Raw genomic sequence first — 17,544 nt, 5'->3', positions numbered from 1 at the left:
ACGAAAGATACAATGACCCACTCACTTGATTCGTTCATGAATGCATTAGTGTTTATGAACGAATCAGTTGAATGAAACATCATTTCATCACTTGTTGCCTATTTTAAATGTAAATTACAGAAGAAGAAGAAAAAATCACTGAAAAATCAATGTGCAACTAATGTGCAGATTGACATGAATGTGTAAACAAAGAGATCAATTATTTATTCATTTATTTACATGCATACATATATGGCTACATTAAGCATGACCACATTAATTTATTTTCAAAATAAATTTATAGCAAATTCAAGAGATAATTAATAATAGACAAATTATATATATATATATATATATATATATATACATAATCTAAAATATAAAGCATTAATTTGAAAAATATGGGGATACAACTAATCAAGTCAAGTCAAACTTTAGAGCCCAATTTTTTACACAACCGTAGTTGATCCAAAGTGCCTTCCAGTACAATAAAATAATTCAATCAAATAAAATAAATAAAATAAAGAAGAGCTAAAAATAAATAATAAAAAATCTGCTTGACTCAATATTAATTATGAGATTTAGATTAATGTTAATTGCGTAGTTTGACATTTAACCGTGTTTCCAGTGTTTTGTGAAAATGTTACATTATTAAAAGTAGGATGTTACATAATTGTGTTGCTCCTAATAAAAAAAACAAACATTGTTAAATTGTTAAATGGTTCGTAGATCAATGGAAGTCGTTTGGTTTTGTTTGGCACGTCATTACTGCTCTTTTGTCGTTGCGGCTGTGAGGGCGAGTCTCTCGGCTGTCAGAGGGCAGTTTCACACAGAGACGGTCTCAGCTAAAACGACATATTAGGGCCACTGCAGCTCCGCTCAGAGCGTCTGTTTTCACTTTTTCGTTGTTCACAAGAGGAGGAAAGAGGATCTTGTCTTTGTGATGAATTGCGGTGGGAATTACTGCGGTAAAAACACTCGTCTCTTTCATCCGTTGTTCTCTCCTCTCGGCACGTCAGCTCTAATTGGGGCGGTGACGGAGGCGAGCTGCCGTCCACAGCCCAGTTTCCTTTCCAGCATTTCATTGACAAACGACATATCTGCAGCCGCAAGCCATCCTGGCTGAAAATGCACCGTCTGTCCCCGAAGACTTTGATACCTGTCCTCCAGCCATATTGGCCCAATCACGGCTGTACATCCCAGCTGGCTTTCGCCGCCGCCTGACCACCATTTTGGCTCAGACATGACGAAGTGCTTCCTAAAATGCTGGAAACACAGCCTGGCGCTCATGTTGGCTCAGCTGGTGCTGTTCATTTGCAGAGGAGCACAGATGAAACCGTGTTGGCCTGTGGCATTACAATTTGTCTCATTTCTACTCTGAAAACAAAGACTCACTCACTGAGCTTCCACTTCCTCAGGTCAGCCCCTTCACACTAGACCGAGACCATTTGGTTTGGTTTTAGTAATATTATTGATTTGATTACACTGACACTATCAGATGAGTACACAACTTGAACCAAATTGAGCTCAATAACGACACTATTGTCTTCTGTAGAGCTGCTTTATACTGTAGATGAATCGATGTATTTGTAAACATCGCTGAATCATCACCATCAACTCACTTGAGCTGCATAAGGACACTATTGTCTTTTTAGAGCTACCTTATATTTGATGTTTGCATCATTGATTCTGTTATTGTCCTGTTATTACGGTGAAGCTGCTTTGAAATAGTCAAGTCAAGACTACCTTTGTCGAGTCCAAGACAAGTCCAAGACCAGGACTAGTCGAGTCCAAGTCAAGACCGAGTCCAAAGAGGTTCGAGTCCAAGACAAGACCGAGTCCAGGACAGAAAAAAAAGACTCTTATGCATGACATTATCAAGACAGTAATTTTGGGTTATTATTTGTTGATCTAAGAGCAAAAGTGTCACAACAACCAGGATTTTTAAAGAGCTAATAAGATAGTAACTATAGTAACAGCACGAGAAGACGCGTAGTGAGCCCTTGCTCGGTTAATTTTGGCATTTTCTAAGTATATTTGGCACCATATTTGGCAAGACCAGTGGCTGAGACGGAGATAAGTCCGAGTCCGAATACCAGTGAGTCCGAGACAAGTCCGAGACCATAGAAAAACGGTCTTGAGTCCGGACTCAAGTACTACAGCCCTAGTCTGTCCTGTATAATGCACTATAGAAATAATGGTGACTTGATGTATTGTGAAATCGTGACATGCAATTTGTCTATGACAGATTGCATTTCTCATTGATTTCTCTTAACATTTGAGTCTGTTTGATTCGGTGGTAAAAACTAAAAATTATTAAATCTGACTAAATCTGACAAAAACATAAAAAGTGAAGCGAACATCATTCTAAAGTTGGTTTCTTCTAGATAGGAGTCTTGGCTACGGCATACACTTGATCAGAGTAATGTAATCAAACTCTGGTTTGGACAAAACAATCAGAGTGTGAAAACTGTTGATGAGAGGGAATTTCTATATCCATGACCTAGCAGAGCGGGCCTTAACTGTTAAAGTCGACATGAAATCAAAATCGACCCGTGTATCCTTTCCCAATACATGATCCTGATCTAATTGTAAACGATTCATTGGTGCACGTTATTCCAAAGGAAACTAATTAATGTAACGACTTTCCTGTTCAGTTGACTTTTCCAACCATCTGTCAAACAGAGACATTTTTCACCACACAATCAACAGCTGTGCAACATTATACATTTTACAATAGGATGTAAAGTCAAATGGGTTGTGAACAACATTTCAAGTTGATTTTATTCCTTTAAAGCATACTGTATTATATTGATACATGCATTTATATGGCCTCTAATTGAACATCAACATGATCAAAACTGTACTATGTAAATTTCGATTCAATTTATCGGAATTGAAAGAAACTATAATGTCAGTCAATTCATTCAAGGGGCTTATTTCCAGACTTTATACCTTACTAGCTTACTCTGACTCCTCAGTTTACGATTCTCTGAAGCCATTGTGGGAACGAGACTTGGGAGTTCAGTTTGGCCCCGACAATTGGACCAGGATCTGCGATGGTATTTTTCCCAAATGCACCTCGATTTCCATACATGAGCAAAATTTTTAATTCTTTCATAGAATTTATTTTACACCTGTTCGTTTGCATAAAATGTTTCCAGGTTGTTCTGACCTCTGTTTCAAATGCAAGACTTGTAAGGGCACTTTGTTTCATGTATTTAGGTCCCGTGTTCTTATTCAACCATTCTGGAAGGGGGTTCACTCTGCAATACAGGAGATAACAGGAAAACATTTCATTTTATCTCCCTCACTCTTTTTGCTGAATGACATTCCTATTGACCTGCTTGACTCAGACTTTAAACCTCTGATTACAACTCTCATATTCCTGGCTATGAAATGTATTTTATTGAAATGGTCTACACCCCAGGTCCCTACTATTTCTATGTGGATTTCCCAGCTGTCAGCCTTTCTCCCCTTGGAGAAATTAACTTATGACCTCAACCACAAACAGGACAAATTCAGGAGACTTTGGGAACCTCTCCAATCCTTCCTACTAAAATTTTGAATAACTTTATTTTGAAAAATATTTTCATGGTTTTTCTTTGTTTTGTTTTTTCTTTGCAATACTGACATGTTTGTATATTGTACAATTTGTTCAACTTGCAGCGCCCGGGGTTTGTTTGTTGATTGTTTGTTTATTTTTGTTTTGTATTATTTGAAAATCCTTAATAATAATTTTTAAAAAAACTATTACTATGTACATAGTCACGCGTGCACGTACTATGACTACATGCACACGTGACTGTACACGTGACTATGAGCTTCTTCAGAAATGAATGAGATGCTTTTTAGAAGCATCAGGATGGGTAGAAAACTCAAGGTCCGTCCGCTCACTGACTCCAGCCATGTGCCTCCCCGTGCTTTAATTAGATGAAGCCCCAACGAGGAGCCAGAGGCCACTGCAGATTCAGCCATTTAGGCTCAAACGCCACGACACGCACAGGCTGTCAGACGCCACGGCTGCCCGCCGGACACGAGGGGGGTCAGACGACTCATTTTTATTCCGATCCCACTTTTTCTCTCTCAGAGGAATGCGGGTCAAGTGTCTAATCACAGCAATACAGAGCCACTTCAGGTGGGACTGTGGCCTCTGACCCCCGGGGGTTAAAGTTCACATCCCTCACCTCTCCAGCACAGTGGCCCAATTACTGTCAGACTCACTGTTGCTGTAGCAACCGGGAGAGAAACCAGTATTATGCAGCCGCGAGAAACACAAGAGAGACACATGGGTCGAACAGGGTCAAAGGTCACAGCTATCATTTTTGGGCTTTTCTGGAGACTCTAGTATTATAAACTCTGGTGGGTGGATGGATGGATGGGTGGATTTTGGAGTCCGACAGACAGACAGACATACAGATAGTACAATGTCATTTGATGGATTACCGATGCCGTGGGGAATAGAAAATGTAAAGTAACATCTTATTTTATAAAATAAACCATTTTATAATAAACCTGATTTGCAGGTGGTGTGTTTGTGCTGAACAGAATGAGAATGCAGTGGCGGCTGGTGAAAAATATTGGAGGGGGGGCTGAATAAGAGGGGGATCTGGGGATCTGGGGAGTCCCCCCGCCCCCCCCCCCAACCCCCCCACCCCCAGAAAATTTTGAATTTAGTAGATGTGATTTCCTGCATTCTAGTGCATTTTAGGCCTTAGGCCATGCCCTTACCTATACCAATAAAATAACTTAAACCAGTCAATAACAATGGTCAAATAATACAATAATAATAATAACAGTTTCACAGATAATGATAATGAACAAGTTGCATGTTTATTATGCTCTGTGTGCTGACAGAAAAAGTGCAAACGCATAATATTGATAAATTATAATATAGGTAATACAAAAAATAATAGGTAATACAACAATCTAGTTTAATCAATCCCCAGCTGTAGACTACATATTTTTGACAAATTGACAATTGGATAATGGATAACAACGTGTTGATACTAGAGAAAGAGAGAGAGAAAAGGCTCTGAAAGAGAGGGTGGGACAACATTCTTGAGGGTAACACCCAAGTTTGAGAAGAAAGTTGATTTTAACTAGTATGAAACACAGTAATCTAGCTCAGAACTTAAAAACATCAAAAAACAAAGCAAACACACAGGTATTAATATTCCTATAACTAATATCAAATGTGTGTGAAACAGTGTTTATGTGTGTGTGAGTGAGTGAGTGACAGAGACAGACAGGTCAATTTTCACGACTAACTTTACATTATTTCCACTCGACGTCACTGGCGCTGCCATTCTGCTCTCATCTGAGGTAAAAAAATGTCCTGTGGTGCACGTGCACGGTGCACTCCCCTCTTGAATCTGATACTGTGGGCGATATTTTCAGCGCCCCCAAACCATAAAATTTGACGACGCTGATTGGCGAAATATAAACTTGTTTGCATAGCAACCGGGGAACCATTGGCTTAAATTCCAGCACTGTGGGGCTGAGCGAACTGGCACCCTGAGAAGACAGCCTATTGGCTATACTACTACACCAACATGATAAAAGTAACGAAAGTGAATGCAAATATCATTCTGGTGAGTTCAAAACACTTTTCAAAGTAAAACCATTATTAGCATATAATTAACACAGATTATATTTCAAAATTATAAATTATAATATATATTAAAAAAACAGACAGACAGGTCGGAGGGAGGGCGGCGCCCCAGCGCCCTCTATGGGCGAGCCGCCCCTGTGAGAATGACTAAATTGAAATACTCATGTCGCATTACTTCGGGATTACTACTAGAGGATAGTGGGAGGTTAGTGAAAAAGACACACATTCTTGAAATGCTTTGTGCAAAACTGGTGCAACTGCTAAGTGAATTCAGCCTGAATCTCTTTCTATTTATGACACAGAAAGATTTTGGCTGTCTGACTCTCTCCCTCTCTCTCTCTGTCTGTGTCACGGGGGAATAAAACGCCAAATCAATTCACAGCCCAGTGTGTGTGTGTGTGTGTGTTTCCATCCATTGTGGGAATAGTGTCCATTGTACATTTCTTTCATTTTTATCCTTTCCCTCCATTCCTTCAGTCCATCTTTGTGAAAAGAAGGTAAAACCGAGAACAAATAACTGACCACTATCAGAAACGCCAACAAAATAAAATCTCAAACCAATTTCCTGCATGTTTGCTCTCTGATCTTCCCCTGAGGGAGTGTGTGTGTGTGTCTTTTAAACAGTGAGACAGCTAAAATCATAAACTGTTTGTGTACACCCCGAGGAAAGACAAATCCCAAATGAGATCTCATCTCTTTAAAAGCTCACTCGTCTCTACTAGAGAGTGTCAAGGTCAAACAGAAAGTTTTCCACTTCGTCTCCTCCATCTCATAAGCTTCTCAAGACCTCAATAATCTCACATATGTCTCCTACAGATGTTTAGATCTCAGCCTCTCAAACTTCATTTAGATTAAACAAACCTAACTAAAATCTGCAATGATGTTTCAATCAAATGATCTATAGGGCTGGGACTTTAATCTAACGACTCATTTATGTCTATGAGAAGCATCTGAGACAAGGTTGATATGTAAACAAAGCATAACAGAGCTATGAAAGAGCAATGTCTGAGAAATGAAATGTTCCTCTGGACAAGTAGACGCGCTTCCCTAAGTTAACACAGTGAATCTTAAAACCACCGGCTTTTATCTGAGCATTGGACACACACACTTCTGCTCGTCTTCATTTCATTCTGTCCATCTCTCTCAGATTCGCTGTCCTGATTGATTTTGTGGTTTGTTTTCAGTGTTTGCTTTGCACGCTGCTTGTTTTCAAGTGTCTCTCTTGCAAATTGAGACACTGAACCAAGGAAATCAATTCCATCACATACTGACCAACCAGCTCACACACACACACACACACACACACACACACACTGCATCACATCATCCTGAAATATGATGAGTAATGTGTAATTTGTCTTTTATCACTGAACTCATCTGGTAATTGAATCTTAAGCATCATTTGATCAATTAGAAACAAAATATTTCTGTCATGACAACTGACATGCTGCTGCTGAACACACACACATGCACACACACACACACACACACACACACACACACATATATATATATATATAAACTTAAATGAAATAACCCCCGTAGCAGATCTATACAGGTGGAGCTGGGGAAGGTGATGGGGTTTTTGAAAAATAAGTTTCCATGTGCATATACATACATAAACTCATAAATACAATCTTTTCAACATGACTTACTGGAGTGTTTATGTCAGTGCAGGTAGAATAACAAAAACAACGTTGGCAGTGTATGAATATGAATTCCTCATTACAGCAATCACTAATGCAAAAGCTAAATGTCACATCAACAGATATGATGGATGCTTTCATGAAAACCTGTCAGAACGCATGCTCTCATCTTCAGACAGAGAGACATACAAAAAAAAGCAATGCAGACGTTCAGGACTGCTGCTGTGAGTGACCCACTGAAATCATCTGTTCAATCAAACCACAGAGCTTTTATCAAATTCACCATCCAAACAACATCTACAGTCTGACCTGAGAAAAACAACAACATTACAGCCACATTAGTGCTCACCAGACACACATCAGCTCCCTTTAATGTAAGGTTGGTGTCATAACTGCAAAAAAGTGATAGCCTTGGTAACAATCCCTTGTCTATAAAGTGCCATGGGAAGTCAAAGTATTTTTACTTGAAATTTTCTTAAACTGAAAATGTTACTTTTCTGTCTCCTCTTATGTGCAATGGCATTATTGGCAGAACACATTTTACAGATGGGAGGACAAATTGTTTAGTCAATAATTCAACAAGGTCCATACTTTAAAGCTTTTGATGCTAACTTGTACTTGGCCAAATGAACAATTAACATAGTTCTTGTAATTGTTTATAGCATTTGTTACAATAAGGACCAAAATAAGACCACCGATGGCTCCTCGTGACCATGCTTAGGTCTTTTTTAATCTATAGCATTTGTTATGAAAAACAGCAACCATACGCATTTAGAAACTATAGCTACAACATGCCACACTCTTAGAAGAAAAGCTTCTATATAGAACCTTGAAAGTTTCTATCAGCGCTACGTTTTTGGAACCCCTAAAAGGTTCTATAGACTCTTAAAAAAAGGTTCCTCTGGGTTCTATATAGAACCCTGGGGTTCCGTACTTGACCAATAGAACCTTTTACCAAAAAAAAAAAGTTCTATATAGAACCATTTTGGAGTTCCATATATGAAGCGAAGGATGGAACCATTTCTGGTTCTAAATAGAACCATTTCTTCTAAGAGTGAGTGGTAATACAAATCTTTAGTGAAAAATATATTCCCTCAACAGACTATCTATTATAAATTCTACAAAAAATGAGTCAAAATTGATCACAATCAATACCATAAAATGTAATAAATTCTTGTAAAGGTTGTCATGAGTTGTCAAGCTTTCTAATTGGTGTGGGTGCATCATGATGTTTTCATCAGTCTTTTTAGTTTATCTGGCTGTTTTAGATTGTGTTTGACTTTCTCCATTGCGTTTCACTACATTCTGAATAGAATTCAAATGGGGAATGAAGAGATCAAATGTGACATTTTATCACGAGCGACGCGATAGGAACAGCTCGAGCAAACCTTATCACAGTTTTGATGCATGCAGGTTAATGCGAAAGCATGCGACTCATGGAAAATTTAACAATTGGGCTTCAGTCATATTGCACAGATCAGCTTATAAAAGCTCAGAACACGTGTTGTATACAATTAATGAATAGCCTGATTCTTTGTTTCAGAGTACAGGCAACATGAGGGCCGTATGCAAAAAAAAATTGAGGGTGCGTTACAGATTAAAAATATGCTGTGTACCGGGCCACTTCAAGCACTGGTTGTGGCTCCATAACTGGACTCAATGAGCCACGTTCAATGTTATTTTCCAATTGCAAAGACAGATGAAAGAATAGTACTTACTGTGATGATTTTTATTGAAATATTAAGTATTTTTTTTAAACCTAGTGCCTCAATTAAATTATGTCACATTGTGCTTAATAACACAATTTATTTGCACAAAAATAAGTCTTTATTAATATGTAGATAATCTGCCCCTGTATAATTTAGTGTGAAAGGGAATACAAGCTGTTGCTGTTTTACTGCCTCTAGTGTTAATTTCAGCTGGAAACTGCAATGCTTTCCATGTATTAGTAAGTTTTACAAAAATGTAGAGAGGCACATTTATTTGTCCAATGAGAAATCGCAAGGCCCAGAACACATAGTACAAACAAATCTCTCCACATCATAGTACCTGTTCATCTCCTTCTATGAATGTGGTGGCCTCTATGTGGGGAAAAAGGCCAGTATTTCTTCTTTAAAAAATCTGACCTCAAAAGAAAGCTTAAGCATGCACCATCTCACAAAGCAGTTAATTATCGCTACCCAATTAATTACAGCAAGCGAAATAAAGTTGAAAAAAATCCATTAATTCAAGAACATTTCTGCTTTCAACACCACATGCCAATGTGTCGAGCATCAGAATCAATGATTGGCCCTCGGAGACTTATCGGGACAGTAGGATTGAGAGAAAGGCCAATCAGAATTTCCCCGTTATTGATCATCAGCGAAACCCGAAGCACATGTTTGGCCAATTACTTTACTTTCTATTTACCATAGCGAAGAAATCAAGAAAGTGATAGGGGACGAATGCAGCAGGGCTAATTAGTGCCAGCCGACTCGTCAAGAGGTTAAAGACCCAATGACCAATCGGATCTTTGTCCTCTCTCTCTCTGGTGCACAGTCACATTCAAACTCAACTTTCTGTGAATTGAGAAAATATACTGACCATAAAAATGCTTTATCTTGCCTTTTCCACACACACACTACAGCAGTTCACAGCCTTTGCTTTGAAAAGAGAAGTCCTCAGACAGGGTCAGATCTGAATGCTGACTGAGATGAATCACTTTTATATTGAGAATACAGTATTCCCGAGTTGAATTGTCACATGACAGAACTTTCATTTACATTCAGGCTTGTGGGAAACGCAATGAAACTTACATAGATTTGCTGCAGTTCATATTTTCCCTGCCGTCTCTGATGTAGATAACATCTTTGTGCTCGTGTGACAGTCCCATGTGGGATTTTCTCTGCATAGTGAATCTAGGCCAAGACGCGGCCTATACCAGACCAGACGGCACAGTGCTAATGATGAGAGAAGTGGATCACTGCTGGCTGACGCTTCTGCCGTCTCATTTCTGTCTCAATCTATCTGCTTATAATGAAGAAATAAACATCTCAAATACAGTTTTAATGGCATAATCATTATGGCTCATTAGCTATTTTCTCTCTCAATCTCCTGATTTGAACACTTTAAGCTGTTTTCACACTTGGTTCATTTCAGGCATGTTATACCCTATTTGAATGCTCAAAATAGTCTTTAAACCAAACTGAATCCCATTACATCCCAAGAGTTGGTCTGAGCTCAAAACAGTGCAGTTCCCTTGCCTTATTAGAGGAAATGTGAATCGAAAGCATGCCATTTCCAATTATAAATAGATTTTAAGTGTTACAGGTTACAGGACTATTTTGAAAGAGAGTTTAAAAAACGGGTAGTCGTGAGCTGAATACACTAGTTGAGTTGATAATTGACGCCTATTCAAAGTATATTCCCAGAATAATCTCTTATTCTCCATGATGGATAATGGGGAAAACACAAAAACAAGCTATATTAAGCAGAAATGGGAAAGTGAATTTCCCATTTACCAAGAACTTGCGTTCCATACTTTCACTGACGACGCTAACGTGATGTGACGTATGGATCTCAATCACATTGTGTTGCCAGGACCCGCTCTGCTTTTGATAGGCTTGTAACGTTAGCTAGAGCTGCATTCCTCTCATATGATTGGTAGGTAAAATCAATTGACTAGAAAATATTAAACCGCATGCAAGTTCCCAACATTTTTTTCTTTTTTTTCTTTGCGTATCGTGCCTTCACTGTCGCTCTTTGGCGCCCCCCAGGGGAGGCGCTCTTCACCTACAGTATTGAAAACCGCTGCTTTAAGACAAACCATGGGCATGTTCATAAGTGAACACCTTTGCTGTGTATTTTCTCCTTAAAACTGCAGTGAATCAAAGACACATTTTGATATCACTGGTGTTTCTGACGTCACAAACTACCTTGTAACAAATCCCGTCAATGTGTGATCGCCAACGAGTGGATCTCTGAGCTGCTGTGAGTAAATGAGGAGGCGGGGTCTTATTTGCATATGCATAGAACTGCATATACTAAATGAGGCACGTGTGTAGATTTACATTCAAAGATGAGGATAAAATTATTGACTAGAGGGGGAATTTAATAAAAATATATACAATATGGAAAAATAGACTTCTTTTTGAGATTAAAAAAGGACCCATTTCTAAAATACTGAGAGAAACTGAAGTACTGTAATGTAAACAATCAATGACTGTATCTATACTTTCCCCAAAACAGAATGTATACCCCCTCTATTGGTCTTTTCTTTCCTCTTTTTTTTCCGTATAATACATTATCTTGAAAAATATCAATAAAAATTAAGTATAAAAAATTAAGTATAAGCAAGGTGCATGCTTAAGTATAAAAAATTAAGTATATTGATCTTGATCTAAATATTTTGTGCATTCCTGAAGCATGTGGACAATCATGACAATTTTTGAGGCTTGAAGATCAGAACGTACAGTATGTGCTCAAATCATCCACAGAAACACTCTTATTGCATTCAAAATGAATATATTCCATCCACATTTTTCAGTGGCTGTTTCATATTTGAGTTCCTCTTCCTCTCTTTCCTTTCCTTTTCCATCTCTTTAAACCTACAGGAGACTATTTTTTTGCCAGTTAAACGGAGCCGGTCTCCAGCTCCAGATAAAGCCGTATTGTCCCTGTGCATAAATTGCAGGCAGTTTAAAGGGCAGATTGTTGTGCTGCCGTCCCTGTGCGGCCGTGTTTGCTGCCACTGCAGTTTGGCGCTGAAACGCTGACTCAACACCAAAACCATACAAATGCAAATGAAGCATTCAAAGAGAATTTCCCCATAACGAGGCTGTAATGAGGCCTGCACACGCAATTAAATTCACTGAGAGTGCATGCAGTGCCACAATAACAGATTACGGCAAAGACAATGTTGCACACACAATATTCTCTGAGCTCCTTAAATCTCTTGTCATGTCTGTAATGGACAAGATCATAACCCTCATTTCTCTTTAAAGTGAATAATTACAGACTGAGGCTAATTAAATTAGTCAGGCTCAGCCACACTGCTTACATGGTCAAGAGAGAGTTTAACGTCGTGTGTGTCGCCGTGCGAGTGTGTTTGCATGAGTGGTGTAGCTCTAAATTGTTTGTCTCTCTTCTTCACTAATGAAAATTCAGCAGAAGTCAATCAATAAACTGTGATTTAGGAGATCAATGTGGAAACAATACCATTCTCAAGTTGGGGTCGGGTACGGTAACACACACAGCTGTAAAATAACACACATCAGCCATTACCCACAATTCAGCTGTGTTCCGAAACCTAGTGATCTGTCAACATAGGCAGCGTTTCAGGCTCAACATATGACTGTAACAACAGACAGTTTTAAAGGGATACTCCACTTTTTTGGGGGGGGAATAGGCTCATTTTACAACTCCCCCAGAGTTAAACAGTTGGGTTTTACCGTTTTCTAATCCATTCAGCTGATTTTCTGATATTTAGAAGAATATAAGTAACCAGACAGTTTCTGGTCTCATTGACTTCCATAGTAGAAAAAAATATATACACTCTCAAAAAAAAGGTACAAAAGCTGTCACCGGGGCTGTACCTTTTCAAAAGGTACACTTTTGTACCCAAAGGCTGCATATTGGTACCTTAGTGGTACATATTAGCACCTAAAATGGACATATTAGCCCCTGAAATGTACACATTAACACTTCAAATGTATGTATTTAATATGTATAAAATGTACATATTAGCAATTAAAAAGTACATATTAAAATGGACAAAAGTTTACCTTTTCAAAAGGTACAGCTTTTGTACTTTTTTTTTCTAAGAGTGTATATTTTTTTCTACTATGGCAGTCAATGGGAACAGAAACTGTCTGGTTACTGATATTCTTCTAAATATCTAAAAATCGGTTAAATGGATTCGAAAACGGTAAAAAACAACCGTTTAACTCTGGGGGAGTCGTAAAATGAGCCTATTTCCAAAAAAAGTGGAGTATCCCTTTAAAAGGTAGCTTCTGACAGTGGCTCAGTCCAAAATGCAATCAGGTCTTTTAGCCGAATTTCTATTGCTGCCTTGAGTTGTTTTTCCTTTCATGGTTCTACGAGCGGTTAGTCTCACTTGCACATGTGGCTGTCAGTCATTTATTAGAAGTTAACTTATATAGTCAGTAGTCAGGTTTTGTAGCGGAGCTATTTACCGAGATTAGCGGCTCAGAAGAGGTTTGCTGCAGGGTCAGTTACAGAAATGATGGTTTGTAACAGTTCTTAAAGGAGTCATTCACACAACTTGTGCAGATGGTAAACGCACACACACACACTTATTCTCTCACTCTCCATATGGTGTGGTCATGCATGCATCTGTCTGCTGGTCTCTATTGGTGTTTCTGTAAAAACAATTGATCTTGATTGGTTATTCATGGCGGTTTTTCATAATCGTTAACTGGAGTGCTCAGCAGTGCGGATGCTAAATTCATATCTAACACCCTGTTTAAGAAAGTGACCCTTTATTACAGTTTTAGCACAAGCATCTGGATCATGAAGGATTTCTTCACATTAAGAGATCCTGCAATTCTATTTTGTTTCTTCAGACTAATTTATCTCTTTTTATATGCACCTTTATTCATTTGGCAGATGCTCTTATTCAAAGCGACTTGCAGAGTATTAAAGTTTTACATTTTAATCAGTATGTGTCTAACCCACGACTTTGACATACTGTATGCAAATCATCTACATGCCTGAAATACCCAAATCATTTCCTACACCAGCAAAAATGAGCCGTAATGGACAATTAGTTTTGACACGTTTTATTTCACCGGAATACTGGCATTCCGAAAATGCTTAAATATCGTACACTGGAATTTTCACTGGAATGTGCATTCAGCAAGGACACATTAAATTGGTCAATAGTGACAATAAAGACATTTATAATGTTGCAAAAGATTTCTATTTCAAATTAAGGGAGCTTTTGAACTTTCTATGCATCAAAAAAATGTATCATGTTCACTTTTTTTTCCATGTAGTAACAATGCTGAAAATTTAGCTCTGATCAAATTCAACAAATTCAAATATAAAACTTTTTATTTTATATTGCAATAATATTTCACAATATTGCGTCACAAGAGACTGCATTGCTGTATTGAGACAGGTTGTTTTAAATGATATTAGTACTGTACAGTCAAACAGATATGGTAAATATGTGACAAACGTTGTGTGTGTTCATCACCAGCACAGTCTCAGATGGAAACGCCCCTATTGCGATATTCATCTCTGAATCCTAAAGACGCCTTGCTTAAGGAAATCCAAAAACCCTTTACTAAGTTGCAAACTGTTTTAAATTCACTTCTCGAAATTTAAGGCTAAACTCTTTTTAAACATGTATTAAGAAGTCTAGAAAACAATGTTGGGGAAGTTACTTTTAAAAAGTATTGTAAAGGTCCTTTTACACTGGATGCGATTTCAGCTGTTTGTGTAATGAGTGCTTCCACATCGAACGCGAATCTGCTGCGGCGAAAAAACGACTTTTATTTTTTTCCGCTTCAATGTCGACTTTTTTTACTTGTGTGGCGACAGAAAAGGCTTCAGCCAATCACATACAGGGAAACAAAGGTGACGTCACAGCAACAATGACGTACCTTCTGATTGCGTGTGTCGACAAACCCCGTTTTGCAGCTACTATTGCTCTGCATCATTCAACCTCATGATTGCACCTACTGACGCTTGACAGAATACTTTAAAATGAGGTGAAAAAAAAGAAATAGTGCACAAGCAATTTTCAATATATTCAGAATCTGACCACAAAAATGACTAATACTAAAAAAAAAAAAACGAATTCTTATGCTCATTTGAGCTCTTTGATTTCCCTGATGATTCAGGAAAATCTTTCTAAAACAAATGTGTTAGATTTGCATCATTGCTGTATGTGTGCGCATGTTTACTTTGCTATAATTTGAGGGAAAATGTGTCTCTAGCCACCAGAAAAATTTAATCTGATAAAACCTTGTGGGACGTCCTCAATTGCAAAAACAAAAAATGAAATAAATGAGATATATTTTTTATAATTCAAAAATGCAACAAGTTGTATTAATTATAATTATCTTTATATAAGAACAAGTCTATGATACGTCTTAATTTAGCTATGTGTGTGTGTTTCTGACTCTCTGTATTGATTAATGTCTGGAGCAGAGATGAGGATCGATACAGTGAAATGGAGATTCCAGCAGAGGATTGGAGGGTTTTTTTTATGATTAATCTAGGTGTAGAGATACCACAGGTTAAAAAAAAGAATAAGAAAGTAGAGTTAGGAGAGAGAGAGAGAGAGATAGAGGCGAGACTCCAGGGTCAGGTGTATAAATGGATAAAAGCAACAGAGAAAATGGTTATGAAGAAGAAACACAAACAAGTGTCTGCTGAATGTCCTTACCTTGGTCTTGTGCTTTGTTGGGGTTCCAGGTTCTGAAGTAATCGTCCTACAGAAACACACAATGACAGCATTTGAAATACTCAGACAGACACAAGTCAAGCTTTAATACTACCTTCATGACCTTCAGAAAGAAGAAAATAGCTTTATGATTTAAGGGACGGTGTGAAAATAGAGATGATAACTTATTAAAACACGACTGGTCTGAAACTCAGATAAGTGTCCGGACAGATGTTTTTAATGGAGACCCCAGGTTTGATTCTCCTGTTCTAGGTCTCTTTTCATATGGTATTTTTTGGGTCTGAAGCGCAAGTCAGCGGCGGCTGGTTCTTTTCAGAAGCTGGGAGGCAGAGATTAAATTTATCAATGGTTAAATGAACACCCAGATCTATTTGATTATTTTGGTGTTTGCAATGTTGCTTACAAAAGCTTCTCAAACAGTCAATTACTTTACCAAGAACTACAGTTTTACAATAGATACAAAGCTGCAAAAGTACAAGATAAAAGAATGCTAAACTAAACGCATTTATCTGTATCTGGAGCATGTTGTACTCGCACAGACTCTTTAAACATTAAGGTGCCACACTGATATTCCTATGCTGATAATGCAGTTAAACTAAGCATTTTTCTCCTAAGGTTTTTTCGATCCATTTCTGTCACCAATGTCACATCTGGCTTGCTTAGTTGAGGACAGTATGGTTGGACTGGCCATCTGGAGCACTGGGAGTTTTAGCCATGGGCCTCTTGACAATGTAGGCTGGCCGACTGCTATACGTATAAATATAAAGAATAAATAATAATAGAAGGCATTTACGAATTCCATCAGCCAAGGTGAACGCTCGCGTGGCCAACATGACTTTAAATTAGTAATCTATTTAGCTTGCTCTCATAGTCTAACAGTGCTTGTCAATGTCAAAATGTTTGAGATGGCCAATCAAATCAAAGAAGGATGTGTTTACTGTTCACAGAAGGTTAGGGTAAGGCTATATACATAGAAGGATAAGGCTATACAGCAATACTTGCCAACTGTTCAAAATGAAAATGGTAATAGGGTGGTCATCATCCGGTTTCAGGTCGGACAGTCCAATTTTAAAATACCATGATCTAGTGTTGTCAAAAAACTCGGTACTTCGGTACCAAGTCGGTACTAAAAAAAAAAAAAATGTTACGGTACCAGCTTTTCTAGGTACCGAGTACCAGGTTAATCCAGTTCTGTTCTAGACGCGATGTCTGAAACGTGCACAGTTGCGTCCTCTTCATAACGCTGATATGGCTCTCTCTCTCTCTATGAATCCACTTGTTGGAACGAAAGGAGGAAAGAGCCACATATGGAAATATTTTGGATTAGGCTAATGTCACGTTTCCATAAGAGGCCGATTATATGCAAATTCGCAATTTCAAATATAGGCGCGATTCAAGCGCGCTCATAATAAAAACTCGTTGGCGTTGCATAGCAACGACAGACGCCGCGTGAGAGCAAGCGCTTTGGAAAGAATAAGCACGCAAAAATATAATTAAAAAAGACGCGCGATATGTGAACGGCCCCTAAAGTGCTTTCGGGGTAGTTTTACGAGTACATGAGCACAGTAGTATCCACCCGACACCAGAGTACTGGTATTAGTATCGATGCATCCCTAAATTATGTCATTTAATGTCAGTGCCAGTTCTAGGCGTATTCTTGCCTTTATAACTCAGCAGGTTTAAAAAGCCTTTTTAAAATTAAATATAAATGCAGTTTTAGATTAAATAAAAGGACAGTCAAGTCAAATAAAACATGTTTTATGGTAATGCTAAGATACCATTCATCAACATTACTTAGTTATCAACACATTGAGTGAACAAAATATTTTTACAACATTAATTAATGTTTGAAAATGTTATTTATTACAAACACCTGATTGTTCATGTTTGTT

The 17,544-nt window shown here is 38.1% G+C and overlaps 1 protein-coding gene across 1 annotated transcript in view; it reads right to left on the bottom strand.

Annotated features, from left to right (window-relative positions):
* Window positions 1–17,544, bottom strand: part of spock1 (SPARC (osteonectin), cwcv and kazal like domains proteoglycan 1) — a 164,293-nt gene that overhangs the window by 66,570 nt on the left and 80,179 nt on the right. Inside the window, exon 3 of the mRNA XM_039662910.2 lies at window positions 15,635–15,680. Within this exon, the coding sequence (XP_039518844.1) occupies window positions 15,635–15,680 (46 nt within the window). The remainder of the gene's footprint in view (window positions 1–15,634; window positions 15,681–17,544) is intronic.

Source organism: Pimephales promelas, chromosome 9 (genome assembly GCF_988280905.1).
Source record: "Pimephales promelas chromosome 9, fPimPro1.hap1.1, whole genome shotgun sequence".
In the NCBI taxonomy this organism is placed as follows: Eukaryota; Metazoa; Chordata; class Actinopteri; order Cypriniformes; family Leuciscidae; genus Pimephales; species Pimephales promelas.
The sequence above is the reverse complement of the archived record's forward strand: the minus strand, read 5'-3'. Positions and strand labels throughout refer to the sequence as shown.